The 13,643-nt window shown below is 31.3% G+C and overlaps 1 protein-coding gene and 1 long non-coding RNA gene across 2 annotated transcripts; both read right to left on the bottom strand.

Annotated features, from left to right (window-relative positions):
- Positions 1 to 8,347: 8,347 nt before the first annotated feature.
- LOC132036678 (basic leucine zipper 61-like) lies at positions 8,348 to 11,960 on the bottom strand. Its single transcript, XM_059427058.1, has 4 exons — positions 11,248 to 11,960; positions 10,234 to 10,324; positions 9,978 to 10,104; positions 8,348 to 9,096 (listed from the first exon to the last, which is right to left on the bottom strand). Exons 1-4 carry the CDS (start codon positions 11,778 to 11,780, stop codon positions 8,954 to 8,956), a joined length of 894 nt encoding a protein of 297 aa, XP_059283041.1. The 5' UTR covers positions 11,781 to 11,960; the 3' UTR covers positions 8,348 to 8,953.
- Positions 10,890 to 11,240, bottom strand: LOC132036679 (uncharacterized). The gene is made up of 2 exons (XR_009409643.1): positions 10,984 to 11,240; positions 10,890 to 10,941 (listed from the first exon to the last, which is right to left on the bottom strand). It is a non-coding gene; the product is annotated as an uncharacterized LOC132036679 (long non-coding RNA).
- Positions 11,961 to 13,643: the final 1,683 nt, after the last annotated feature.

The following is a 13,643-nucleotide window of genomic DNA, read 5'->3' as shown; positions in this document are numbered from 1 at the left end:
CAAATACATTATAATGGAACTAACATACAATAAAAAATACAATAAAAAAATTAAATTAAATTTAGATATACTGTAATGTAAACCATACTTACCCTATTATCAGTATATACAACACAAATACATTATAATGGAACATGCCTATGACGTAGTTGAAATTAAAAAATTAAAAAATTTAAAACCTTCGCAAAATAAAAATAATAATTAAAACCTCGGTGTGTATAGTGTAATTAACGGGCATTTACACAAAGTAAATATAATAAAGTATATATGTAAATCTACCACATAATTAAGCTTAAAAAGGGGGAGGTGGGCGATAGATTTAATTTTTGGTACAATCTATAAATCTAATTACCACTTAATTAGGCTAAAAAGGAGGGGATGGGGAAACTTCAATATTTGGTATAACTGGTAAATCTATATATATTATAAAGTTAGGCATAGATAGGCTGATGTGACACCTCTCTATGGTCACCATTCCTATTTATCTTTTATCTCCTTTTTTTGCATTTCCCCCCATTTTTCTACTAACTAAATGGCTCTAAAGAGCCTCACAAAATAAATATAAAATTGAATCCCATGTAGTAGCAGTAATCAAATTAGACAAACCTTTCCAATAGCATGAGCAGCGTTACCTAAAAATGAAGAGTTACAAATTAAAGGCAATAAAGAATTGCAGTAAATGAGAGTAATAAAGAGTTGTCATAGTGTGGAATCATATGCAACACAAGAGCTGCGTTCTAAGTATTTGCTATCAACGACATTCTTCATATGTTGACACTCACAAAATTGTGCACCCAGTTATTGAACATCTACTGCTAACATGTATTTGACAGTTTCAAGTCTTCCAAATATGTGTTTGCAATTTGAAATTGATGTTTTTATACATAGTTGCTATTTGCAAAAAGAAAAGATTTTCGAATTTTGTCTAGCTATGCATTCTGCAGGTTGTTCCTTGGTCAAAGTACAACATGCAGGCAATATGAACATTTAGAATTGGAATGGGAAGGTGATTTAACCATTGATATTGAGATTATACTTCTACGACAATATGTCGTGATAATTATGTAGTATTATATATGTGATTCTTACTACTTTGGCGTTAGATTGCTTTGGCGGTTTCCATCATCCTTGAAAGCTTAAGTTTTGGGTGACTTGGTCTTCTAATTTTTTAATTCTATCTCACCCGTAATACAATGATCTTAAGAGCAACATATCGTGGAGTTGGTGTTGTTATATATATATATATATATATATATATATATATATATAAAAATAATTAATAAAACTCTTTTTTTGGTGCGGCAGGTCTTTTGAAAACAACCTCTATACCTCCCAAAATAGGGATAATATGCAAGTATGCCTCTTCCTAAATAGACGAGCACGTTGTGAAACTTATTTGGGTATGTTCTTCTTGTTGTTATATTAATAAAACTTTTTTGTGTCCGCAAAATTGATTCTCCTTTTAGAGATACATGGTTTTAGGCTATCTGTACGTCTGATATGAAGATGATATTGCAGGAATTGCTTTATAACAAATTAAGCTTTTGAGAAGGAGACAGACATAGTGTGGCAGTAAAAGAGAAAATGAAAATCTATAGGTATCCTGCTTTTTTCTCATAAAATTATGCTCACAAAGTGTTTGTGTTCGTTAGTATGTATGAAGCCATCTTTTGTTAAATTTTGTAGTTACTTTTAGTACATTTTAACCAAATTGATACATCTATATGTAAATACCTATATGGATATATGGATGTAAGAGGTACGCTGGATTGGCAATTGTTGTAATTGAGAAATGGTATTATAGAGTTAGGTCTTTAAAGAGTGGTGGGATAATTTATTTCCGGACTACTTGTATATTTGATTGCATGTATTGTCTTCTTTCTGGAAAGTCTTTGAAATTTCTTCAAATATTTCCTTTTCCTATGTGATTACTACCTTCTTTCTAGATTTAGCTTTCTTTTTGTATATCTGTGAATATTTTTTTCAACTTTTTTTCCTATTCAGCTATTCTGTAGATATGTTGTAATCACTACTCACATTGTTCGGAATTTTCTTTTACAAGTATGGTTGTGATACTTTCAACCTTGAAAACTAAACCATTGACATTGCAAAGTCTTCAAGCCTTGCTAACCCAAGGATAATTGCATAGAGATGACTTTTTCTATGCATACGATGCATATACTATATAATTATATGATATCATAGTAGATAAAATCAAAGTTGATGGGCAAAAAAGAAGGGTATCTCTTGTATATTTATATGAGATTATATTAGATCAAAATTTATTTAGATGAAATTTATGCACTGCAAGGCAGGGAAAAAATAGTAATTTAATGATAGGTGCACAAAGTGCGAGTTAGTAAACTAAATTGTCTTTAAGAATTTAAGATTTCAATATTATAAAATTATGTTGTATGAGTTATATAAGTTTGATATTTCTTATATGAAGAGAGATTGTTTAGCCGGAAATGTCGAACTTCAATTTCGTTGTTTAGTCAGAAATGTCGAACTTCAAATTCGTACAAAAATATCTTTTTGTTCATTCATCTTAATATCACTAAGAATAAATAAAAACAACACAGCCACAAAAAAGGCCAATGACAAAGAAAAAGAACAAGAAAGTAGCTAGGAAATTAGAGCAACACCAGAAGTCTAGATAAGAAGAATCACATGAATTGAGAGAATATAACATTGATCGAAGAATAGCGATTGATTTTTAGTTAATTTTTTAATTTTATTTAATAATTGCGCGAAGCGCGGACAAATTTCCTAGTTATTGGTAATATTAGTAAATATTTAATAATGTAGCTAATAATAGTAATATTCATCCTATAGCAGTGAGCCCATGCAAGTTTCTCAGAATGGTTTATGGGAAAGTTTCATAAATGACTAACTTGGAAGGCCTTATTTATACATTTTAGGTACATTTTACCTATTTACATGACGTAGCAAACCTATAGCAAAACTCAGCACTTGTTACTTATTGTATTCGCGTCGTTGTATTCATGAATACAGTCATTAAAATTTTCAATTTTGTATTCAATTTAAATGTATTCAAACTCAATCGTATTCATTGTAGCTACTTTTATATTGTATTCACTTTATTATATTTAATCGGTTGTATACAAAACACAGAATTTTGCACTAAAAAAGTTAACGAATACACTCAAAAACTGAATACAAAGAAATAAAATTCACTCTATTCATTTGTATACACTTCAAAATTCAATGTATTCATTTGTATACAAGAAATACAATACACGAATATACTCAAATACAGAATACAAGAAATAAAATACACCCAAACACTAAATTGTATGCTAAAAAAATTAAAGAACACACTGAATTGTATGCTAAAAAATTAATGAATACATTGAAAAGAAACACGATTTTTCAGATCCGGCACCGAAATCTGACCGGAAAAAGCCACCGTCGGCCAGACTCCGACAAAGCAACATTTGTTGACGGTGAAGATCTCATGTATATCCGGTGAGATCCGGTCCGGCCAAGATCTGACCGGATCTGACCGTCAAAGTTCGCCGGAGAAGGATGGAAGGCCAATCATTGAAGATCTGATGTATGTCCATCAGATCCGGTCAGATCTTGACCGAATCTAACCATCAAAGTTCGCCGAGAAGGATGAAAGGCCAATCGGTGAAGATCGATGTATATCCAATCGCATCCGGCCAAGATATGACCGGATCGACCGTTCCGTGGGGAGAAAGGTCGTGGTGGCGCTGCGAGCATTGGGGTGGATCAAGAGGGAGAGAGAGAGAGAGAGAGAGAGAGAGAGAGAGAGAGAGAGAGAGAGAGAGAGAGAGAGAGAAAGAGAGAGAGAGAGAGATGGAAGGGTTGGGTTGGAAGTGAATAATGTGATGATGGGGTATTCTACTTTGTATATATATATATATATAGCTATAAGTTGTATTTAACATATTATTATTAGCTATGGGATGTAATTATTTTAAACTATAGCTACTATATATAAATATGTAGTAGAGTTAGTTATGCTATGTAGAATTCCCATGGTTTATCCATTGGACCTCAATATAGAGATACAAGCCTTTGTACGAAAGCCCAAATTAAAATGTTAATTTTTAGAAAAATTGCAAGTAATTGCACGGTGTTCCTTCAAGTGGACTGATCTTTAATTTTTGGATTTTGTGCATAACTTATGGCCTTATAGGCATAATTTCAATTTTGAATGACAAAAATTAAAGACCAGCACAAAATAGGGGAAAAAGTGCAAACGAATCGAAAAATTGCACGTTAGCCCTTCAAATGAGCTGGTTTTAATTTTTGTCCCTCAAATAGAACTTATGATTTACATCACGGGACATAAGTTCTTTATGATAATAACTAATTCTGCAATTTTGCGTATGTCGAATCTGTAAAGAATTTATGGCCCAAAAGGCATATGTTTCATTTTTTTTTTTAAAAGACATTGTTTTTATTACATAGGGAGTAGGAGAAGGGGAAATGGTATGGGGATTATAACGTGGGGATTCGAACCCTTACCAACAAGGTGGAGGTTCAGGTAGCCAACCAACTGAGCTACTAAATCCCTTCCATTTGAGGGCCAAAAATCAAAGATCGGTGCAAAATAGGGACAAAAGTGCAAATGACCCGTTAAGTTTCTCCTACTTCCTTACTGGTCATTGGCACTTATGTCCCCTATTTTGTGCATGCTTTTAATTTTTGGTAAACTTACATGAATAGCTACCCTTTAGTAGATCCTTACCTCTAGTAGCTACCTTTTCAATAATACCAACCATAGCTACTATTTAATGAACATATGTATTTTAACGGTGTATTTGTTTGTTTTCAAATACATAATGATTTTTCTTTCGCTTTGATATATTTCAGTGATTTTTTTTTTGCTATAACGTATTTTTGTGTCTTTTTTTTTATGCATTTCAGTGATTTTTTTTTGGGTTTTGTTTTTGATGTATTTTAGTGGCTTTTTTTTTTATATGTATTTCTTTGATGTATTTCAAATATATTGTGTACATTCTAACTACATATGAAGCCAAATACATTCAAATTTTCATGTATTTGAATGGATTTCAACAAACACATTCAGATACAAAGACAAAAAAAAAATTGAATATACATTAAAAAATAGTATGTTTGGCTATTAACAAAATACACTCAAAAAATATAAACACAAATATATTAAAAAACAGTGTATTTGTGAGATGTAGATTTTTTGAATGTATTTATATTTGGCTTTTAACAAATACACACAAAAATACAAAAAATACACACGGCCAGATCTGAGACACCACCACCACCAAAAACCCTAATCTCTCCACCACCACCAAAACCCTAAAAATTCCTAAAACTTATGTAGTATCCGATTGCACCTTTTGTCTATTTAGTAGAAAAACGTTAGCTGCTAAGCGAAAGCGAAAAATAGTGCAACAAGAATGGCTACAACAACCACCAACACCGCACTATTGCCACCGCAATTTGGACAGCAACAATGCCGCAATAACCAGCCCCCTTTATTCACTCCATTCTTGTTCAACAACAAGTCAACTACATAGAGGGGTGAGCACAGAGGGAGAGGGAGAAGAGAGAGAGGGGCGGCGCGGCTGTGGTGGTGGTGGTTGAGAGAAGGGGAGAGAGATTTTTTTAGGATTTTGAGAAATGAAAAAACTGAAATGGATAGTGATTGGGAAAATAGAAAGATATATATATATATATATATATATATATATATATATGGGTATGTATTTTTGATATAGCTACTAATTGTAATTTAGAAAAGTTAATTAGCTACTAAATATAATTAAATAAAAGGGTAGTTAATATTAATAATTAGGTCTTAAAAGAAGTTACAATGAATAAAATTCCTTAATTTTTGCTCTTCTTAACAAATAATTTTGTCGTGGCATAAATTTACAATTTTTACATCATATTATCTCACGTCCAGTATGACTTTTGCCTTTAAAAAAGTGTTCCACTTGTTATAAGTGGCAAACATTAAAGATCAGCCCATTTGAAGCACAAAACGTGCAATTTCTTCCTTCCTTTCAGTTACAAATTTCGAATTATCTTCATCTTTCTTTCTCTCGCGTCATTAGATTTTCCCTTTTTATTTTTTCATTTATATTGTATTTAATTTGTAGCACTTCACCTAATGGCGGAATCATCCAACATGAGGATAATCATTAGTTTATCAAAGTAGATAGGTCCTTCTCTCTTAATTAAACCCCATTAAGAGACCAAAAGGCATCAATACTTCATTTAATTGTATGAGCTATTTGACTATTGCACAAAAATTGTAGTATTATTTTTTCGTGGGATCTAGTTCTTGTAACTAGCTAAGAGAGAACAATTTTCTCACTATGTTTGTTAGCTTTGACAAAAAAAAAAAAAAAAACGTAGTTGAAGACAAAAGAACGAAACTTTAAAGAAAATTTGCTCAATTACCAAGTCGATGAAAGCTACCTTATTTAACCCATTTTTCAGGTATGAGCATATACTAGATTAAACCTCCATTACCATCAGTTCTCAGCTTTTGAAAGAGCAAAAGATGGCAATGGTTACTAGAGGTAATAATAATAAATACTTCATATAACTTGGCTTCAATTCAAATATGAGCTCTACAAATATTTCTGTAAGTTAATCTGATTCATAAAGGACACCTTATTAACCTAAAGAAGGGTTTGAGGGATAGTTTAGTCATTTTAGGGGTCTTATTCATGTATAGTTAAACCTGGAATAAGTAATCTCTTGATTTTCTTGGTATTAGATAAGCCCTCATATGGTGTATAAGTTATCCATGTATTAGGTATGATTAATTGAATTGAGTTACCAAATAATGTTTTTAAATGGACAAAATGTTAATACAAGGACTATTTTGATTAGTGCAGTCTACCAAACCACTCGTAAATGGATAAAAATGTTTAGCAAACCTCGGAAAAGCTAGACGAAAATTATTTCAATAATGGAGCCCAACATATTACTATCAAAATTTGCATCACCGACATTCGAGCCTTGTAAGAATTAGTACAAAATTTGGAGCTTTAACCACCGACATCAGCGTTCACTCAGTTTCTTGTAAAGGCTTCAAGAAAGAAAAGCGTATAATAATAATTAAAAGTAAGAGCAGGATTAGACGTATGCAAAGACAAAGTATATTCTTACTGTCTAATCAAAAGCTTTATTTCTATATATCGATCTCCAAATTTTACTTATTCCTTTTTTAGCGCTTTAATTTCTATGTATATGATGTTTGATTGCATATTTACTCAATTTACTCCGTTGTTTTCGCCTTGTTTTATTGGTTTTTGTACGGTATTTTGACGAAAAAAGCATTTTGGAACTAATCCATGCACCAAACTGCGTTACGTATTTATCACGTGTAAGTGATAAATTGAGTTAATAATATGTATATGTATTAATTAAGCATTGTTAATTAATATATAACATGTAAAAGGACAAATGTCAGCGCACTCATTGCATATTTGCATGTATTAGTGCATGCAACGGATGCAATATTTTTCTAGTCTTTTACACATATTACCTATATATTATACATTTGTCCGCTAATTCTTTAGCGGGACTATTAAGTTAATTCCTCTTTAATGAACATAGCAAACAAATCAACAACTAACTGACATCATTATCCTTGAATTAGTTCGAAAAGAATGATTGTTAACGATTGTATCAAATGGAGAATAAATTAAGGAGAAAGCTTTTCTGTTTATAAGGTGTTTGCATAGTTTGTGGTGTAAAATTTAGAGTCGCTAGTGAATGTTGTACACTGATCATCTCTAGTTGATTGGTTAGAGTTAGGTATAAAAGTAATTACACACATTAATATTTACATCGGCTTATAAATTTCTTCATCAAGAGACTTAATAACTTTAACATGCATGCTACAAGGTGCAGTTGATGTAATTAGACTTATACCTCAAAATCTTCTCAGCATCAGAGCCTTGCTATTGCTGGAGGTATATATCCCTCTTCTTGATGTGAAACGACATACGAGAAACATGTTAAATTTATTTTTGTATATTTTCTGTTGAAATTGCACAATTTAAAAGGAAACTAAGCCTATCGGATTTAGTGGCGGATCTACATTCAGGCTTATGGGTGCTTGAGCACCCATTAGATTATGGAGCCAACACTATTACTTATATAGGAAACCTGGTAATTAGTAGAAATATGTTAATTGAGCACCCAGTTTTAGGAGCAATTCCAAACTAGAAATAGTTGAGCACCCATAGCTTAAAAATTCTGGATCCGCCACAATCGGAATATATATTAACTTTTTTTCCAATTATATACACAATTACACCAGAAAATCAACATGAAGGAATTACATAAATAAAAGTGAATAAACAACTACAACAATTCTTCATTCAATTTTTCCTTTTGATCTGTTTCCTCATTTGTCCTTACATTCCTTAAGAACAAATAAGAAGGTATACAAGTTATTATACCAGAACAGAACTAAGGAAATTACAATAGGAAAATTCATCAAATTAACAACCAAAAACTACCCTTACAAATTACAATGTTAAAAATTCCAAACCATATGGCACCATCCACAGGCTGGCCCTAAATAAAGCACCCTTTTTCTTGTACATTCAAATAAAATACAAGAATCACAATCAGACACAAATTAATCGACTCAATCTCAACCCTAACATGACCAAAAATAATGATAGAATAGAATAAAATAAAATTAGTCACAATAAAATACAAACATAGCAAACTTGGGTTTGTTTTTTCTTTTCTTTTTGGGTTTATTTTTTTCATCAAATATCAAATGAATCTTTTACTAACACTATTTTAAATCAAGTAGTAGGAATTTCCTAAAATAATGTTAATTATCACAGCTAGTGAAAGAGGTCCACAAGAGAATTGAAAAAAAAGAAGAGGGGAACACATCACGTGAAGGCGCAGGTTAGCTGATGGTAATACTTTTTTGAGAAGCTTACGCTTCTTCCGTGCAACTCATCGGCGCCGCCGCTGACGGTGGTGCATCGGCGGTACCGTTGTTGTTCATTTTCTTCATGTTCTGTTCATGATAAATTTGTCTTAATCTCTCAATTTCCTTCTTCAGTGCTTCTTGATGAGCTGCCAAATACGGAAAAAAAAAATTAAGTGTAACTTATATAAATATCGATAATGTAAAGAAGTTTTACACCATCATTGTATTTTAACATATTATATTAAGATACTTAATATCTATTTATTTTTTAGATTACATTTTACATATCTCATTTTTCATGAACAATATGTAATTATGATAACCTAATAGTGTAAATAATTTAATTGCATTAAACGTTCGACATGGCAAGGCTCTCAAATTGGTTCCAACAATTAAATTCCATGTACCCGTAAGACAAGGCTGACGTTGAACGGATAAAGACGGATCTAAAATTTGAAATTTATAAATTCTTATAATAATCTTAAATTTAATATAAAACACAAAAATTAAAGACATAATAAAATATTTTATAGATATTTAATAAATTTCTTGATATATATATTATGTTTAGACAAAAATTACTAGATTCACATATACACATTTAAGGTAGACGCCCACTTGAACCTTAAAACACGCTAATTCTGTTGGCTGAATAATTTTTTTTTCTTTTTTCTTTTTCCGTCAAAAAGTATGAGTGATAATTAGTGCATTAATTGTGAACTTTTCTTAAACATAATTAATAGGTAAGTACAAATAATGCGCTGCCTAAATTAAACCATACTATTACTACAGGAACAATTCTGTTCACGGCACGTGAAATTTAGGTGAATTGATTGCATTGTGGATTTGTGGTTGACCGGCCAGGTGTAAACGTAATTAGTACAATCAATCATGAATTGCATGCATGTCGTTCATTTCATTATGCTACTCAAGAATACCATTTATTATGCAGACCATTTAGACAAATAATATAAAGTTGATAAAATTATTTTTTCTAATTAAGAATGATTTAATTTTAAACTCTTACCATCTTTAAATATCTTATCTTGAGCCAAAGCTGCAATTCGTTGCCTGAGTGCGCTATTATCAACGTTAAGAAGCAGCCTTTGATGGTCCAAAAAAGCAACTCTTGGTGACAATGCTGATACTTCAGTCTTCAACATAAGGAAAAAAAAAAAAACAGAAGTTAGCATTAATATTCAAGTTATTAATTAAAAGCACATGATTATGATTAATGAACAAGTTGCGAGTTAATTAATTACTATACTATATTATACACTTACTTGCAGAGAGGTTACACTTCTTTCCAGCTCTGAAATGTAATGTAACTTTCTAACTCTTGATCTCTGAGCTGATTGCCTGTTTGCTAAAATTCTACAAAAAAAAAAAAAAAAAAAACAAACAAACAAACAACAACCCGTTATTACTCCTAAATATTAAATAATAAAGCATAACATATACTCCCTCTATCCCAATTTATATGACACACTTTTTTTGTAGTGAGTCCCAAAAGAATGACACATTTTCTTATTGAAAATAATTTAACTTTCACATATATCTTTTACGCTTAACGAGATGATCTATAATCACACAACTATAATTGGCTTGTTTTTGACCACAAGATTCAAATTTTTTTCTTTATTTCTTAAACTTTGTGCCCGGTCAAACTACGTCATATAAATTAGAACGGAGGGAGTATAAAACTACAATTTGTTGAACATATTTTTTATTAATTCCGCTAATATAATATGCAGTGCTCAATGTGGGTCCAATTGTGTTTTTATTGATATTACTGTGAATATAAAAATTAATTAAATGAAAATATATCATCTCTAACTTAAGCTTTTAGATAACTTAATTACACAATTAAACATGGCATTACCACAGTCAAAATGAAGCTAGAATTTTCACTAAGTAATTCAAAATATGAAGAAATAAGTAATGGAGAAACCAAAATATTCTCTACTATATATACATAAAATAATTTTAAACTTACATATACAATATAATTTTTCAGATGAATCCTCTTGCACTCTAATTCAATCTTTGGTCAAAGGTTTTCAGTTTAATTTCATTGTCTCCCATTATCAAAAATAATTATTAGTACGGATTTGGTTCTTGAAAAACAACGAGGCTGGCACATAATACTAATAAACACATTGGAAGTATAATTAAACAAATACTAACAATATCATCTGTAACCTGTTAACAGTTTAACACACAATTAAACAATTACATATGGAGAAGACTAAAGATTAATGCTTTAACACAATTGGGTTAGTCATAATCTTAATTACCTCTTAATCCTCTTTGGATCCACAATAGAATTGTTGTCAGAAGAATCATTAGCATGATTTTTATTAGCTGCTAGTGATTGATTATCACAATTACTATCAACTTCACCAGGTTCATTCTTTGGCTGAACCACTTGATTAGCATCTAGTGGGCCCGACTGCTTCTGATCTTCATCACTGATTTGATCAGACGGTGTAGAAGGATTCGTACTTGAAGGATTAGAACACGGTGCTGTAACAGCAAATGCAGCATTATCATCTGAAAACATAGTAGTAAGTTGTTCATCATCCAATTTATCAAACCCGTTATTATTATTATTATTCGACCCGAATGGACCCTCCACGAATGCAATCGGGTCACTAACTGATCTTCGGTGTGAATTCCTCCTGGACGACGAGAAATCCAGGAAGTCGTCGACCCAGGAGGAATTACTGTGGTGATTGACAGCGATGGTGGTTGAGTTAGGCAATGGGGGCATGTTGTGAAATGGCCAATTGTGTGCCATTGTTGGAACTTTAGGTGGTAGTTGAGCCATGCAGCACTATACTAAAATGGCAAAGGTTGTATGTGTGTTCAAGAGAATTGAGCTTTTGGGTATATAAAGAACAAGAAGAAAGGATAATAGTAAGTGAGAATAAGGTGTATTTTGGGTAATAATGGAAGGCAAAGGGATGTAAGGTGAGTACCTACTTTAGGAGGTTAAGTTGGTTAAAGAGTTGCAGAGTATTTATTCTAGTTTTTTTTACTTGTGTTGGGTCTTTGTATTGGAGGCTCAATTTAAATTCGAAACATCTAATTAAGAGAAAAAAGATTTAGTCGGTCTCTCTTTTTTTTGGTAACTAGATATAGTCGATCTCACCATAACCATTGTTGATAGTTAAAGTATTAGGGTCATTCGATCTAATGGACAAGCATAAATAATCGTGAGATAAGAGTTTAGTATCGCCTTATCTATTGTTTGGCTACTAATTTTGAGATAAGTTATACTACCAAGATTAAAAATAGTATCGGGATAAGTTATCACTAACAGATGGTGGAATAATAGTACCAGAGTTAGTTATCCTTGAATAAAATATGGTGGAAGGTTTCTCAAAAATTATGCAACGCGTTTTATTTTAATGCAACAAACCAAATAATCGATTAGAAATAATATCAGACAGCTAATCTCAAGATAATTAATCCGAATATAATTAATCAACATAACTTAGTCTTTCAAACCAAACGACCCCTAATAGTAACAATTGTATTTTAGGAGTAGCTTTTAATGGACAAATATTTTTTTTGTTTTTTATTTGTTTTGGGAGGAAGAGGAATAGTGAGGGGCACATGGTAGGGGGGATAAAGGACAGCTAGCAACAGCTGTGAAGAGAGGGCATTTAGTCTTTTCTCAACGGTTTATTAACTGGCGGGAATCAGTCACCACGTGCCCTTTGATGTGACCCTTTTGACCTTTGCTCTTTTTCTCCTCTTTTTTAATTTTAAAGGAGTGGTAAAGTAAAATTAATTATCACCCATCATTTTGACAGTTAAAAACTTTTTCATGTAAAGTTGCATATAGGAGTGACATGGTACGGTATGATATGGTATTTGAAATTTCGGTATGGTAATTTCAATTTTCGATTTTTAAAAATGCTATATCATTACTATACCAAATTAGTTCGGTATGATTCGATAATTTTAAGTTCAATTTCGATATTTTATGATATGGTAAATCGGTAACCAAAGTTTGTTCAACTTTGTCGAACATATAATCATATCGTAGATAATTACTTCGCCTATTCAAGAAATGTTTTAATTATGTCGTACTAACACCTCACATATGAAAAATTAAAAAAAAAAAAATACAAGCAATCCCCTTCGTAAATTAATTACACAACAAAAACATTTCAATCAAGAAAGAGTAGCCAAAGTTCAAACGTCTAAACAATTAGTTTTGTTCTAATACTAATTTGAATATTTGTTAGTATTATAATATATACTAATATATATGAATCGTATATGTAATTATATACTTCGGTATGATATTCGGTATTTCGATATTTTCTTTATAAATACCTAATACTAAATTTTTTTAAAATGCATACCAAATACCATAATACCGAAATCGCGGTATAATTTTTTTTGATTTCAGTGTGATAATCGGTATATATCATACTATGCCCACCCCTAGTTGCATGTATGTAAGCTCAGGTTAATTTAAGGATTTCAGATTGTTACCCGAGGAGATGGAACTAAAATTTGAAGTTCATGAGGTTTTATAACAACTTTAAATTAATATACAATAAAAATTGGGTTTACAAATTAATATTTATAAATATTTCGTAATAATTTGTATATAAATATGTATTTTCGGCAAAAGCTAACTCAGTGCTTTAAGGCTAGATCTACATTTGCAACC

This window comes from Lycium ferocissimum, chromosome 11 (genome assembly GCF_029784015.1).
Source record: "Lycium ferocissimum isolate CSIRO_LF1 chromosome 11, AGI_CSIRO_Lferr_CH_V1, whole genome shotgun sequence".
Taxonomy (NCBI): Eukaryota; Viridiplantae; Streptophyta; class Magnoliopsida; order Solanales; family Solanaceae; genus Lycium; species Lycium ferocissimum.
Note: the sequence above shows the minus strand (reverse complement) of the source record. Positions and strands in the feature narration are given on the sequence as shown.

What these genes read in the sequence shown, in the direction of transcription:
- LOC132036678 (XM_059427058.1), bottom strand. Translation starts at nt 11,780, where the DNA reads ATGGCTCAACTACCACCTAAAGTTCCAACAATGGCACACAATTGGCCA. An exon ending in GATCCAAAGAGGATTAAGAG is followed by an intron (nt 10,325 to 11,247) that starts GTAATTAAGATT and finishes TTTTTTTTGTAG; the next exon opens with AATTTTAGCAAACAGGCAAT. An exon ending in GAAGTGTAACCTCTCTGCAA is followed by an intron (nt 10,105 to 10,233) that starts GTAAGTGTATAA and finishes CTTATGTTGAAG; the next exon opens with ACTGAAGTATCAGCATTGTC.